Source organism: Chiroxiphia lanceolata, chromosome 1 (assembly GCF_009829145.1).
Source record: "Chiroxiphia lanceolata isolate bChiLan1 chromosome 1, bChiLan1.pri, whole genome shotgun sequence".
Classification (NCBI taxonomy): Eukaryota; Metazoa; Chordata; class Aves; order Passeriformes; family Pipridae; genus Chiroxiphia; species Chiroxiphia lanceolata.
Window position 1 is genome coordinate 102,107,744 of NC_045637.1, and position 16,201 is coordinate 102,123,944.

The 16,201-nt window shown below is 46.8% G+C and overlaps 1 protein-coding gene across 1 annotated transcript in view; it reads right to left on the reverse strand.

The window, feature by feature from the left end:
- Positions 1-8,997: 8,997 nt before the first annotated feature.
- Positions 8,998-16,201, reverse strand: part of GLI3 (GLI family zinc finger 3) — a 208,914-nt gene continuing 201,710 nt past the window's right edge. Inside the window, 1 exon segment of the mRNA XM_032691538.1 lies at positions 8,998-15,905. Coding sequence (XP_032547429.1) covers positions 13,615-15,905 — 2,291 coding nt within the window. The 3' untranslated portion in view covers positions 8,998-13,614.

Below are 16,201 nucleotides of genomic sequence, written 5' to 3' on the forward strand. Positions count from 1 at the left end.
TGTGCTGTAATAGTTCATTATTAAATAAGGGCTCCTTTGTTAGGCCATAAGAAATGGTGTGTATTCCGCCACTCTTCACAATGTGCCTTGGTGTGACTTTGCAATGCATATTAAATTCTATTTCATGTCCCGTGAAAAGATGACATAGTGGATTATTTTAATTTCAGTAGGAAAAGTGCAGGGTGAAGCAAAGATCATAGCACAGCTCTGATGACTGAATTTTGTTGCTGATGCATTTGATTCACAATTGTGCAAGAGAACATGGAGACTGGACTTTCTATCATTTGCAACAGAGTAAATAAAGAAAAACATGGGCAAAATGACTAGTGAGGAGACTGAGGGAAAACTTTAGCAGCTGCAGTTCTTACAAGCTGTGTTTCTTACTGGGCTGTCTTATTGCAGTTCCAGGCTTAAATGAGTCAAAAAAGGAATCAAAGGGCGTCAGTGTTTTCCCATCCAGAAAAGCAAATATGTTTCCAGCTCCCTCCCTTCTTTCTTTCACTCTGCACCCAGTGAGTTCCCAGTAATTTGCCAGTTTTGGCCCTAGAGCTGCAGATCCCTGTTACCCTGCTCAGTGTCTGTTTGTGTCACGTGTTGATGTTGCCTTGCAGGAGACCAGACCAAGGCATAGGCATGGCAGCTGTAAGCTCCTCACCTGTATGAGAGAGGCTGGATAGGGAAGATCTCACTTGACATGTTCCTCATCCACACAATCCAAAATGCTTCCCTTGACCCTAGCTTTGAGGCATGAGATCCTCCTCTCTCTGCTGTTGCATGAGGCCTTAGGCTTTAATTCTGCTAAACTCGGTGTTTTCCTTCACATTTCACTCAAACACATTGTCAGGCTATGACCTTTTAATCAACTCCATCAGATCATGATTTAAGATTATATATCCCTTGTAGGTTTTATCTGTTGCTATTTTGCATGGAGTTGGCAGTGCATGAACAGGATGGTAGTTTTCCTGATCATTCCTTCCCTATGTCACACCATCAGGGCTTTGGGAGACCCCCCAGAGCTGCTGCTTCCCACTGAGCAGGAAGAATTGGCAGCCAGGGCTGAAGCAGGCATTGGGCAAGCGGTTTCTCTGAGCCCTGTCCACTTTTTTCTCTTGGCTAGGTTGTAAATGAGGCTTTTCCAATAAGTGTCCAGCTCAGCTCAGGCTGCGGCTGCTAATTCCAGTCGTGTGGGTGATTCATATGCCATCTAATAATAGCAGCTTTCTGGCCATGCCAGCACAATAACTGACCATGGAAACTCCACACTGCTTTGGGCTGCCGGCCCATCAGCCTTCCCAAGCCTAGCTGGCCACGGCTGGTGGTTTGCCTTTGAGGGCAGTGCTGTGCAGCTCAGCAAGAGGCTGCAAATTGTGCTGCAGGCATTGCTGTGAGCAACACTGGTCCTCTGGCTGTGAGTTCCTGTGTCCCAGAGCCAATGCCACCACCAGGCCAGTCTGGGAGCTGGCTGAAAATGCACTGCTCCTCCTGATGTTTTACATAAAGCAGTTGCTATTAATAATCCGCTCTGCTGGCCAGCAGCCCACTCAGGTAGTTGGACTCAGCTCTTCAAGGGCAAAACTGTGTTTGTCCTTACTTGCCACCCATGAATACCGTTTAGAGCATGTCCAAGAAGCTGCTACATGGCTGCCAGATCCATCTTGGAGACAGAGCCACTGCTACTCCTGCTACTGAAAGGCAACAGGAGGTTTGCTGGGAATGCTTCATTCACTTCTTTGGATGCTTCCAGGGAGGAAGGGCAATAACAGGGCAAAATGACACTCATGTCCCCCAGCTAGACTTCTGCACCACCTTCTTCCATGTTCCTGTGGGATTTACGCTGCCTAGTGTTTGACCATCTGAAAAGGAAAGCAGCAAAGTGGTGGTGGAGGCTGGAGAGGTCTCAGGCCTAGGGACGTGCAGTTGAAGCCTTGACAGGTGATGGGTCTAAGTCTTGGCTGCAGATCAGAAACAAGTCCAGGGTAGGGGTGAGAAGCACACTATTACCCTGCGTTACAGCCCCAGTCAGTCAATTAAGGATGTCCCTTCACATGGGGACAGTGGTCGCAGCAGAGCCCATGGATGGGAGTGGCATGCCTGCAGCGGGATGTCTGCAGCCAGGCCGGCACTGCACATGAGTTCTGATTCCCACAGCGTGGCAGCACTGAACTGCTGATACGTTCTCAGGACCTCAGGCACAAAGATGGTTCTTGCCCCACTGCTTCCAACCGTGCAAGCTGCACTGTGGCCCAAGGGAACAACACACATCCAGGGGACACAGAGGGGCACTGCTGAGCCCTCAGAGGTGACATCAAACTGGAAGAGGATAAATTAGAAGCCAGAAAGCCAATGTGTGATGGAGCCGAGGAGGCATGTGTGAAACTCAGCAGGATGTGGCAGCATGGCACTCGGTACTGTAGTGCAAACCAGGCACCCAGCCCTGCTCCCAGGTGCAAGGACAGGGACAAGGCAAGCCCCTTCTCTTCTGCTATCAAACCCTGTTGCTGCGAGCACGGTTGCCCTCACAGGCCTCCCCCACAGGTGTCCTAGGGATGGTCGCTGGCTGGGCGGGCCAGGCTGTGCAGGACATGGGCTCCTCAAACAGCATCACTTCAATGCCTCTGGCTCCCACAGCTGCACAGTAGGGCCACAACTTCCCAGCAGTCATAGGGATGGGGCTGTGCTGCCACACCGCCCACACTGAAGTCAAGGGATTTTCCTGGGAGGCTGATTGTTTCACTTTTGCCATTTGTTTGCCTCCCCTGACATAAGCGGGAGCTGAGGTTTTCCAGACCCAGGGTCACGGTGGCACAGGTCAGGGTGGCACAGTTCAGCTCCTTGTCCCAGTTGTGCTACCTGGGGAAGGACCTGAAAGCCAGGCGCCAGGGTCCAGCTATGCTAGTACAAGTGGTGGTCAGGCAGCTGTGGTGCTCACCTCCCGAGGGCATCAGACATGCTTTTTGGAGCCTTCCTGTATTGCAAAAATCATGACATGGTCCCTGGGCAGAGGAGGAAGAGCTGGCCTTGGAGGCCAGCTGCCACAGCCCTGGGGTTGTCATAGGTGGCAGCTTTCAAGGACACCCCCAGTTTGAAACTGGGCTGGCTCCACTTTTGCTAAGTGCATGTGGTACCTCTAAAATTACTAAATGCTGTCTTTTTGCTTTGTTTTTCTTCCTCTAAATCTGATGTTTTCATTGCAGTGGACCAGCACTTATCAGCCAAAAGACTGACCAAATGGACTCAGCAAACACAGTGGCGCCACTATCTAGGGCTCACTGGCAACAACATTTGGGGTTTTGAGGCTCTCCTTTTTTAAGTTTAGCACAAGGCCAGCCAAAGCATGGGATGTCTTAAATTTGCACATTTGTGTTTCTTTTAAAGCAAGGAAGTTTACATTCAAAACTGATAAAACCCCTGAAGTTTTCAGGACAGTGTTGTCTTAAAACTCATCACCTGGTATAGGACAGGAGAAGAGAAAGCTCTGCAATCCACTCTCCTGAAGGAAAATACTTTGTATGAGAACATGCACAAAGAGAAGAGGATCGAGTTCAGCAATGCTCATATTTAACTGGGTAGATCAAAGCCTGCATTACTTGCTTCAGGACTGTAGATTTTGTTTGTGACCAGCTGTTCCTCCACAATGAAAAGTCCAAGGGGATTTCATATTCTCCTGGGCTTCCTCCAAAATGGGGGACCTTTGCACCAGTGCTTCTAACTGAAGTTTGGCAGAGAGAATTTGCACATAAGCTGCTGAAACTATGGGAGCTGCTAAAGGCAGAGCCAACCCTGCAACAGGTGACCCCAGAATCTAGTCCTGTTTCAAACAGAAGAGGCCCTGGCTTCAGCATCAGCAGAGAGGTTGCTGGGGGGCAAGAGGATTTCCTATCATATTTTGTTGGCTGATGTTCCAGCTCTCTCTTTCTCTGCTACTGCTCCAGCTAAACTGGAGCCCAGCACTTTCCGGCTGTCCATGCCAAGCAGAGCTCAAGTGAAGACTAGATTGAAACTTAAGCTGTCTCAGGACATGAAGGTAAGCAAAAAGTGCTATAGTGGTTCAAGACTGCGCTCCACAGAGCTAAGAAAGACATTGCTGCCTCCATGTGTGTGTGGCTGAGCCTCTGCACAGCTTCAAGTATTTTCTGTAATTGGGAGAAAACAGCAGCAATCTCCGAGGAACCAGCCAAGGAGAAGAAAAAATAGCATGTGGTATTTTTGGTTTCCCCTGCGCTACAGCCCAGCCTTGAGAAGAGGAGAAAAGGGCAGAGAGAGGCATCCAAGGCAAGGAAAGGACTGGACATGGGGCAGGTGTAGGAGCTGTGCCACTGGGCTTGTTAATGCTGTACCAGTCTGCAGTGAGGCCACGTGGCAGGCAGGGGCTGGGACACCACACTGCAGACTTCAAAGTGACATGAATTCCTTTAATTCCTTACAATAAAAGAAACAAGCGTGGCACACTGTGTCCCTAGTAATGGTGTCCAAAGGAGAGCTCTTGCTGTCTGGGTTAGCAGCGGGAGCTTGCCTGCTCCAAGGGTGATGTGAGGAGGAGAGCGCAGCCTTGGGAGACCAACCACGCTGTTCCTCCCTGCATGGCTGACAAGGGAAGCTTGACATTTACTGTTGCTGGAAGGGAGTAAACCCCAATCCCCACAGATGCTGCAGCACACTTTGCCACTTACTGCAGCCCTGCAAACCTCCAGCTTCTGCTGTGGCAGTCCCCAGCCTCACCATGGGCACTGGGACCTCTTCCCACTGATGGTGTGCCACCAGGTAGTGACAAAGGCAAGGGACACAGTGCAGGTGAGGAGACTTTCAGCTCAGGCAAGAAAGAACCTGATGTGCAGCCACTTCAGAGAGCTTCTGAGAGGTACCTATTTTCCAGTGAACTCCACAACTCTGAGGGTTCAGTGTCTGATAATTGTTTCACCCATAGTATGAGCTGGGGTTTTTTTAACCCTCTTTTATATCTGCAACCTTCTAGTGAAAGCTCAAGTTCAGATTCTGCAGCAGGATGATGATGGGGTGCCTCAGACAATTTCTTCTTTGAAGCTCTGTCCAAAAAGCCATATTCAGGCAATGTCATGGAGTGGGGTCCCACAGCCAAAGAAAGTCAAAGGAGTTTACTGAAAGCAGTGGACCGGAGGTTGAAGTGGTCAGCAATGACAGGAATGAGACGTATCTGCCCTTTCCCAGCAAAAGCCTTCTAGGCAAATAAAAATTTTTGCCAGTGAAAATATTACCACAATGCTTTGGCAGTGTGGGATGTGCTGTAGCTCTTCAAAGCAAAACTGCCTCAAGACAAAATAGGCAAATTGAGTTTTTCCTATGGTTTGGGAGGGCTGGCTGCTCATATAATGGAAATGAGAAGTCTTCAAGCAGTAAAGATGCAGCAGAAACCATGCTCAGGATGGGGGAGCACACATTTCTCATGGTTCTCCCTCAGGGGATGCTGCCTGGAGCCACAACCCTTTCTCTACCCAGTCCTATAGGTGCCTCCGCTTTGGGATTTTTCTCTAAGCGTTGCTATAGGAACTTAATTACTTCTGTTCATCCAGGTCTGAACAGCTCCCTCCCTGCTCCCACTCCTCCTCTCTAGCATGGGGCTGGCAGCGCCAGGGCTCTGAGGACAGCAGAGGATGCTCAGGTACAGCAGGAATGAGGTTGTTCAGCTCAGCTAATTAGTGCTACTATTTCTGTCTCTGGCCTTTTCTCGGTTTGTATCCATCTGGGGCTCTTTTCAGTCATTATAGAGCTTTCCACCCTCTTGTTTTTTTCCTCTCTCCTCCTCTGTCTTCCAGATTTTTGCCACTGTTTCACGGTGCTGTCCAAGTTATTTGTCTCTTCTGTCTTGCTCTGGTCGTGGGAACATTAGTAATGTTTTTCTCCAGAGCAGAGTGGCTTAGAGGCTGCCTTGCAGACCTGACAGCCATCCTAGTGCTGCTGGCAAAGGCTGGAGCAGCTCAGACAGCCCCTGCGAAATGATCCTGTTTATGGTTCATCACCATCTGATCTACCCACTGCTTCTCGCTCCCGCCTGGGCCCAACTGTGTTGCTGCCATGCACAGCCGGGCAGGAAATGCAGTCCCGCTCACTTGCTCCCCGCTCTTCTGCTGCAGCCACCCCACATGTGGGGTGAAGGGAAGCGTGACTCACATGGGCCTCCCACCCATGAGTAACAGTGTTGGTCTATCACGTCTCAGGCAGTTGGGGCAGCTTGGAGGGAGGGCGGCTGCTTCCTTGGCAAGGCATGAAATAGGTCACTCTGTCCCCAGCAATGAGCAGCCTCACATCAGGTGCAAGAGCAATACCCCATAAAGTGGGGCAGGCAAGGTCGTACGTATGCAGGCAGAAATGGGTGCAGGGATTCCTGTTAAACACCATCAGTTCTTCCTTCTTTCTTGCCCAAACCTGCTCCTTTTTTTTCTTGGGAGGTGAACAGGGACAGTCTGAAGCCAGTGAGGGAAGACAGGCAGAGATGGTGGGAACACAAAGCAGTTATGTGCTTCTCAGGGTGGAAAGAGGCCCAGGTTATTAAATAGCAGGCAATTTTAGCATGAGTTATTAATACTAGTTGTTTGTACTGGGAAGTGGTGCCTAGGGGCTCCCATTGCACTAATCATGTAACAAAGCTGTGTTCCTTACACAAATAGCTTGTGTTTCAGCCTGCAGAGAACAAGTCGTCTCCTTCCCATTATCCCCTCTTTGAAAAAGCAGCATGAAGATTACACAGTCGAGCCCACAAAAACTGGGAAAGGAAAAAAATTACACTAGGCTGTCCTACAGTGCCATTGCTTACATCTAGCCAGCCCAGTAACTCCATCAGCACTGTGGGCCCACACTATCTGCTTCACCCCTGACCATGGGAGACCTGGTCTTAGCATTATTGGTGATTTTTATGTTGCCACTGTCTTTGGTGTTTGAGTGTAATAACATTGTGCCACCTGTTTAGAGTACAGGGAGGCGCTGGGGTGGTTTTTTTCCTGCCTTGCTGATTGACGCTGTATATCTCTGTTGTATTTTTTTCAGGCAGTTCCCTCTCAGGTACATGCCCTTAATTAAATTAACTCATTTACAGCCTTGGCACTAAAGCACAGACTAAAGGTTAACAGCATCTGCTGATTTTGGATGGTACAAACCACAACTGCCCTGCTATTTTTGTTTTCCTGAGGACTTGGCATTGAGTTTTACCACATGGAAACATACGTCTTCCTGTCCCTGGCTGCAGCTTTGAACATACAGCTCTTCATTGGCCCAATCTCAAATGAGGCTGGAGGACCAGGAATATGCTCTGGAGCCCAAGCCCTTTATCTAGAAGTGCTCAGCTCTGGAAATGATGTGGCCCTGGTGCCTGACCTCACACTGCAGGGCAGCTTCTTCATCTGCACCCTCAACACAGGGCACAACCACGGTGCCAAACACCACAAGGATGCCCATGGCATCTCCTGTCCTCTTGACATTCATCCTGAAGTAGATCCACCTGGTGGAAGAGATACATCTGAAAGATGAGCACACAGGGCGTGGTTAAAGGTAGTGGTGTGATGGCACAGTGCAAGGAGCACAGAGAGGTGCTGTCAGTCCAGGTGTGTGGGCTCCCTTATTTGTAGCAGGTGTACAGTGCTATTGACACTCGTGTAGCATGATGCTCTGCATGTGTGCATGTCTTCACTGCATTAGCATGTGCGAGGTGGGAGTCCCTCATCTCCCACTACCTGGTAAGGCTCAGAAACACTGTTTTCACCTCTAAGCCCGTGAGGCCATGCTCTGTGGTCAGCATGGATCCTACTACTGACTCACCAGTACCTGTAGGCCTGCTTGTTTCCCCACTGGTCCATCATGTCTTTATCTGAGGCTTGTTCCACCCCTGCTGCTGACCTCCTGTTGGTATAAGTTGGGAAGACAGTGTCACATGCCCCCTATTCCACAACGTGAGCAGATGCTGGAGCACTGCCACAGTCTGGGAGGATTTTGGATTGCAGAACATAAACTAAGGTGCCATGGCCACCATCAAGCTCCCTGTCCTACTGCAGGGTCTTCTTGACCCCTACCAGACCAAGGGCTCTCCTCCTGCCTCGCGGGCTTCTCAGCTGGGCACGCTTCACCTCTTCCCCTTCCAAACCTTAAAGTCTAACGACAACAGTTTAATAATGGCTGAAGGTGAAAAACAAAACCCAACAAAAAAACCCCACACAACAAAAGTTGAGTGAATACCTCCCTTGGCCTAGGAAATGGCTCATCTGTTTTGGCTCAGGAAGGACAAGACAGAAGCTGAGCACTGACAGCTCAACAGAGTGGTGATCTGTGAGGTACCAGCAATGGAAACAAAAGGCCTTGAAATGAGAACAGCTCAGATACCATAATATTACAACTTCTTTTATACTATTTACCACAACTAACTTGATGTTGCCTATCACTGCTGTACTTGACAGGAGCACTCACTGACTATGTCCAGCTTTGAAGATGACTGCATCTAGGTCTTTTGCAGATCACACAATAACCCACCTGAGCAGATATCTACTGGTTAATCCAGTCAGAGGAGCTCCTCTTCCTCCTTCCCGTGCTTCTTCATGGGTAGGCAAGCCTTTGTGAGAGACCCTTGGCAAGTGAGGGATGAAAACACAGCCTCCATAGAACAGCCCAGAATCTAGCACGGCTTAGCTTTGACCTCGGAAGTGTCTGCTTCTGCAGCAGAGTTAACCAGGTCAGTCTCCCTCCTCCTTTCAAACACTTTATCTGTGTGACACTGCATTTTCATTTTTCATTTTATTACCCAGCATCCCTCAGCCACTTTTCTCTAGAGGGAAGGCAAATACCCCGTTTTGTTTTCCAATCTGTATTTAAACTGAGAATGACGGGAAGCAACAGGCTGGGAAGCAGAAAGAGAAAAGCGAGCAGCTATGAGTAAAGCAACTCATGTGCTGATTGCAACCAGGCTCTTCAGATGGATGAAAAAATAACTCCCTCCCCCAAGGAGATATTTTAATAGTTGAAAGCTAAGAACTTAAGTACAAAGGCTTTTGTTTTTATTGACATTGTAAGAAACATTTTTTTCTTTGTTACAAAAAAGCTAAGTGGTTCTGAAAGCAGAAGTACAGTTCATATGTACACAGTGCTACAGACCCTTCAGATCAACCTAAGGCTTGAGAAACATCAGATCATAACTGCAGGTTTATCAAATGAAGACCACTAAGGCCTGTTACAGCTGAACACTATTCCTACCATACATAAATGTATTTACACGTTCTCTTTTCTTTTTTCTTTTTTTTTTTTTTAAAAAAAAAAGGATTACAAGCTTTATAAAAAAAATTTTTAAAAATTGGAAAAAAAAAGAACACATTTTTATCTTACACATCTGCAGGACTGACAACAGTGACTGTTCCATAGGAGACATTCCACCAATCCAAGGACAATTACACGTGAATACCAGAGGTTTACAAGACATTTTAGACACTATCAACAGTGGTATGTGCTATTAACTGAATGGCAAGTACAGCCTCATCAGGAAAATTTGGCAACACATCCTGGTCCCTCTGTTTTACAAGGTCAACGCAAAATAAGGCACATATATTGCGAGAATATAAACACTGCTGTTCAGAAGGATGAGCCACTGCAGAATAGGCGTGGGTGAGCTGACCAGCCATTTCATCGAGGCAGGGGGGGAAGCAATGACTGGAAATGAGCAGCCAGCCGGCATCTTAGTGCACGCATCATTTGGGGCCATTCTCCAAGGAGAGAATAACATCATCTGTCATGTGCATGTATTGGGCCATTCTACTCACCAGTAAAGGCCCTGTGGAAGCTCACTGACTTCCCTGCAAACACACCTTTCCTTCACCTGGAGGTGATGGATAAACTCTCACTGGCTACTTCCACTTCAAGGAAAGTAAAACTGCCTAGAGAAATACACATGCTTCAGGCAGGCTGAGTGTTACTGATGCTTCCAAGGCCAAAAGTAGTGAATACAGAAGAGCCTCTCAGAGCCATTAGAAGTAAAGGTGATTTTAGACTCAGTCTGCAATACTTTAAAAATAGAAAATTCATGATGTTTTGTGCATCTTCTAGTACACTCGGATGAACGGTGGGTTTCCAACAGCTATGACAAAAATCAACTGATGTGCCAGATAAACAAAAGCAAGCTTTGACTCTGTAATGAAAAGCAGTTGTAGAAGCGTGCCAGTAAACATGTCCCACCAATGCTGGTGGGACTTTCCCCAAACTGCCATGCACCGAGAAGGAGGTTGACAAGTGAAAGCTGGTGTCCAGCATAACAGACCCATGCTCAGAGAGACCAGCCTACCTCATCAAAACAGAACCAAAACCCAAGATAGCTGGGCTATGATGTATTGCTACCCTCACAGGTACCAAAACGGGTTCTTTAGCATAAACCAGAAAAGCATGAGACAATACTAAAAACTGAAAAGTGACACATGAACACAAGTGGAACATATGCTTAATGGTGAAAACGACAAACCATTTGTATAAACTCCCCAGGGACACGGTGGAGTCTCTGGTTCTTCACCTTTGCCAAATCAAACAGGATGCCTTTCTGGAGCATGTGGTTTCTGCCAAGACACACTGTTGGCCCAAGACAGGGCTAAGTGAGTGATAAAGGTTTGTCAAATCCAGGAAGGCAAATTAGCTACTCAAACAGTCCCTTTTAGCCTTGAGCAAAGGCAAATGGCTCCTTCTAAGCTCTGATGGATCACATCTGTTAATAGCTTCCCAGCATCAATTGCATCAGCAAATACAATTATGAACTGGAAAATTGAGTTTAAAAAAATAGTTGGGGATGGTTATTTTTTTTTAAAATGTATTGGCTCTATAACAATAAACGGATTCTCTCCCAAGCCACCTATTCCCAAGCTGGTCATAAGTCTCCTTGCTGAAATTGTTTATAAACATGTATTTGACGGCTTAATAAACAGCAAGTGATTGGTTACCAGGAAGCATCTGAAACATGTCCAGCACAGCCCTTCATGCATCCCTTCATGCCCCAGCAGCAGGGCAGGGGCAAGAGTTGTGTACAGGCAGCAGGTCTCTACAGGGCTGCCTCTGTGCGATGAGAGCGCAACGGGGAGCAGCTTTGTCATGCTGCAACAGCAAACCCATCATTATTTGCCATGGTAAACTGTGCCCAACTGCCATTGCAGCCCAGGGATCACTGCAGGAAGGCTGTGATAGCTGGTCAAGGGCAGGGAGGCTGGAAGGGGAACTGGCAAAAGGTAAAGTGCATGAGTTGGGGAGAAAGAAATGCTGGCTAAAGATACAGAGAAAGACAGGAGCTGGATGATGACAAAAGGTGTAGGATAGTTACATTTGTCTTGATTTCTGACATCACAGCTCACAGCGCAAATCACTTGGTATGTGCTGTGATAAGCCCAAATACGGTCCCAGCACTGGATTTCTATGATGTTTTCCTACTGATTTACAGCTTTGTCCTCTGACTCTAACAGCTGTTAACAGATCAGTGTTATCTGACAGCTTCACAGAGGTTCCATTCCTACACATTTCCTCAAATGCCATGCCCTGAATCAGCTGGTATTTCACGGGTTTTTTTACAGTTCAAAAAAAGTGCTATGGCTTTCTAGCCTATAGAAATCACCTTCTGGTGCTATTTCTAATATTGACTGGGCTAAAGTTTATCTGTATTTCAAAATCGACCACACTCCCCCTTCCCACTGTATATCTACTATAACACCAGCTCCTTACAGACATCGAATCTATGACTGTAAGTGCCTGGACCATTTACATCCCATAGCTGCACTTTCCTATCAGGATTTAACTAAGAAGTCTGCAAGGGCTGGACCTACACACAGCTTCTAGGCGTGAGTGAACATAAACCTTGGTCTTGTGACTGTTTCCCACCCCAACCTGTTTACTCAGGAGCACTGTGTGTTCAGGGGTGCAGACATGGAGCCCAGCACAGCCAAAAAAATGCTGGAAGAGCTAGTGCTCACGGAGCAAATGCCATTCACCTCTACCAGTGAGTAGCTTCACGACCACAGTGCATTGGTTTCAACTTTTTGCTTGTGCAACTGAGCCTGGGCATTGACCCACTGGTTTGTTTTGAAATTAAATGCATGTGGTGTCACCGAGAGAGAGAGAGATTGGCTTGGTCTTTCTTTGGTTAGAGCATGATGCTAACAGCACCAAGGTCTTGGGTTGCATCCCTGTACAAGTCATTCACTTGGGAGTTGGATTTGATGGTCCTTGTGGGTCCCTTCCAACTCCGAATATTCTGTGATCTATGAATTTTTGCCGTTCCCCTTATTTCTCTGCTATTTTTAATGATAGTTTAAATTTCTTAATTTTTTAAAGCCTGGACACAGTGGAAAAACATTTAAGATTATCAGATTGCTTGCAATTGCTTTGATTTATTTGGCTAGTCTGAGAACTGGGTTAGCCATTTGTTTTCTACTTCTTTTGCATGACACGACCATGATGCTTTTGAAGCTGCAATTGTGTGTTTTGTCAATGGGCATTTACTTATTTTAAAACATATGATCCATCCATGAAGCCGTATTTGCTAAAAGGGATGTATGACACATTTCTCCTGGCAAAGGAATTGTTACTGTGAATAAGAACCAGTGGCTCAGCAAATTACATCTCAACAATTTGCATTAAAAAAAAAGTCCCCAGTATGGAATACTGCTATTTTGTTATTTCATTGTATGAAATACTCCATATGACCCTGATCGTATCTCCACAAATGTGGTATGCAATGAGAGGATTACAGATTACACAAGTCACCAAACATACCCATAACTTTATCATCCAGTCATTTAAAAAAGAAAGCTGAAAACCAGAATACCAAATACTGCAAAAGATGAAAGTTGGACTAAAAATAGCTTTCTGGTCCTCTCCTTCCTCTGAAATAGGTCAAACACGACAAAATCTCATATCATTATTCAAGGGAGTGACGTCTATCTGTGTGTACGTTTACAAAAACCTTAAAACATTCGCTAGGGATCAAAGGGCTGATGGTTTTAGATTTCTTATTTGCTTGAACCTCCCAACTTCTTGTGCTCCATGACTCTAAAACTGCAGCCTAGGGTGCATGGCAGTGCATTTCTAAACTGGCTGTCCACCTCAGTGTGATGTATCCAGTGCATCCAGAGAGGATTTCATCCCTGCCTGCTCACTTCACATTATGCCTGGTTATTTTGTGCCCGTATGTTTAAGAGGAAAAGTTGCAACAGTTTTACAAGGTCTAGCTTCGTTCGAGTAATAGAAAATTGCCAAGTCATTTTATCAGACCTTTTTTTACAAAAAAACCCAAAACAAAACAAAAAACATGCACTTCACACGTTTACATTGGTTTACAATTAAAAAACAAAAGAAAAAAAGGAAGCATACAGACATTCAAAAAGGGAGAGAGAAAGCGAGAAAAGAGAGAAAGGGAGGGAATGGGTGTAGCAATACTGATTCAAAACTGAAATGGAAGACAGTTTCTCCCTAGAACACTTTAGGGTTTTCAGAGTCCTTATTCCATAAAAGGAATATACTTGAAACACATCCCATTTAGGTGAGATGAGATTGCTAAAATACATACACAACTAAAAAATATGAGTCTGTTTGTTTTTTTTTTCCATCTGTTATCTCCTAAAGGTTTTTTGTTTTTCATGTCTATTGCATAACAGCAAGAAACTTGCTTTCTTCTGCAAGCGAGGTCAACAAAGAGCTCATGTCCCCAATAGCCATGTTGGTTGTGCTTACAGGCATAGCTGGGAATGTAAGAGATGCTCGGGGAGTGGTGAGGCGTGAGGAATTGCGGGAGACATCTTGAATGATACTTGGGCTCAGGGCTTCCGAAATTAAGCTGACATGGTCCCCATCATCTATGATAGCATCAAAATCAATTTGCACACCCTCTAGGCTGTTGCTGTCAATGCTGTCAACTGTGCTTGACACTTGGTTAGCCCCTGGGGAAAGAAGCTCAGATGAGTTTTCAGTTGCAATCCCCTGTAGCAGGCAGTTAGCTTCCGAACCAAAGAAAGAACCTGTTTTCATAGCTTGGTGGCTAAAGCCTGTGGTTTGGTCATACAACTGACCAGAGTAATTCTGCACGTTAGAGCAGAACTGCTGTGATTGACCTTGCATCTCCATCTTAATGGTGTTTACCCTGTACGTCTGGTTGCCATCACTTATGTGTCCTTGCTGTTGTGACAGGTTGTTTCTCAATACGTTTTGCCGTCTGTTGCTGCTGTAATTAGAGCATGACTGGTAACTTTTGGCCACTGGCAAAGCTGAAGGCTGGCTACCAATGGTGTGAGACACTGGTGGACAACTCTGCGATCCTTGATACAGGCTGCTTTGTGAGGTAGGACTAACCTGCCCTAGCATCATTTGACCAGATTGATTGACTCCCTGGTAATGAACACCATCTCCAGCTGGTTGGTTTTGCAAATATTCCTGTTCCATCATATTCCTGTTCTGCATCCCATTTGCCATATTGGTGGTTTGATCGCTAGATGCCATGGGATGGCTGAAATTCTGCTGGTTCCCACTCACTGGCATGTTACTGATTCTCAGCTTCTGCCCTTGTACTGCCATGCCACAGGAATTGTCTGTTGCCCCAGACATCATTGTTTGCCTGCCAATGCTTTCACTGTAAGGCTTATTGGACTGCACGCTGAAAGAATTACCAGCTACGCTGCCAAGAACCATGTTTTGCTGTAAACTGCAGGAACTATTGTTCTCCACCAGGTTCTGATAGCCATTCTGCTGGGCCATGTTGCTTCTCTCCAGGTTCTGCTGCTGAACCATCATATTGTTATACAGTCTGAAGGCCCGAGCCTGCTGCACTGCTGACCGCTGACTGCATTTCAGCTTTGAAGGAGATAAGTCAGAACTTCCTGAGCTTACTTCATTCCACTGAATGGGTAAGTCGCTCTTATTTGCCTCTGGACCTCCCTGTTGACTGCTTGGTGGAGCAGCTTGGTCAAAGTTGCTGGGGTTGTTGTTTCCTAAAACTGAGCTGTGATGCATTTTGTTGCTGTCTAGGACACTGTTCAACAGGTGGTCGTACGTGCCCTGGTTCTGGGAATTCAGATACTGAACCACGTCATCTGGCAGGAGATCCTCATCATTCAGACTGCCACCTGCTTCCATCGTAGCAGCCTCCAGGGCGACGTTCTCACTGATGCTTGGAGGACAGGGGGAGTTGAAGCCACGGAAGACACCCCCTTCAGAATGGGTATAGTTCTGAAGAACAAGGTTGCGCTTTTCCATGGATGGAGGCAAAGTAGGAGGGTTAAAGCTATTAAGACTGTTGAAACGCTGGACTCTAGGGACAGAGAAGTTGTCGGAGGCCATTCTTACTGGATCACTGGCTCTCCTTGTGCCATTTCCTAAAGCATCTTGAGACAGAAAATGCCTCCTGCTGTAACCATTTGCCCCACCATCACTACATCTTCTAGGGGCATTCACTGGAGGCAGAGGAGATAATCCCGACTCCTTGCAGTCACCCAAGAGTGCCATCCTTGTTTTGAGGCTCATCCTCTCCATGTTAGGCAGTGGAGTTGGTGGGGGTCCACCAGTAGCTGCTGCATATTTAGCTTTCAGCCTGTATTGCTGGGCTGGGGTGAGGCTGAGAAGACTTGGCAGGTCATCACACTGGCTAGCTTCACTGGAGCGCCGGGAGGCATCCGTCGAGATGGGGTCATAGGAGTCTGCAACGCTCACGTTCTGCGGTCTTCCCTCTGCCTGTGAGGCATCGCTGGACCTCCGGCTAGAGAAGCAAGGTGAGATTCCAGAGGACCTGCGGCTGCTCAGGTAGGCTGAACTGATTGTGCTAGTATTGCTGTCCCTCCTGTTCAGCATATTCAACACAGTGATGTCCGTACTTGAAAGTTCGTTCCTGTTTGGCAGAATAGTCATGGATCCTCCTACACTGCAGCTGCTGTTCGACTGGGTACCTGGAGGTAAAATTCACAGTTAAACAAATGGGCATTACCCAGAAACTGGTACAGAAAACAGCCAGTAAAGAAGAAAGTGCAGTATAGAGGAAGAGCCTGCATCATCACAGCAAATCACAGCAGTGCTCCTTCTTGAAAGAAGTAGGGATAAAAACTGTATCTTTAGGTTAAAAGCTAATTCAGAGACTCAAGGGTAACATTTCAGTGTGAATCCCTGAATAAAATTTATAGGCCATAGCCACAAACTGTCATCAACTGGTGGAGTGCTCCAGCCTGCAGTGCAGCTATGCTGACTG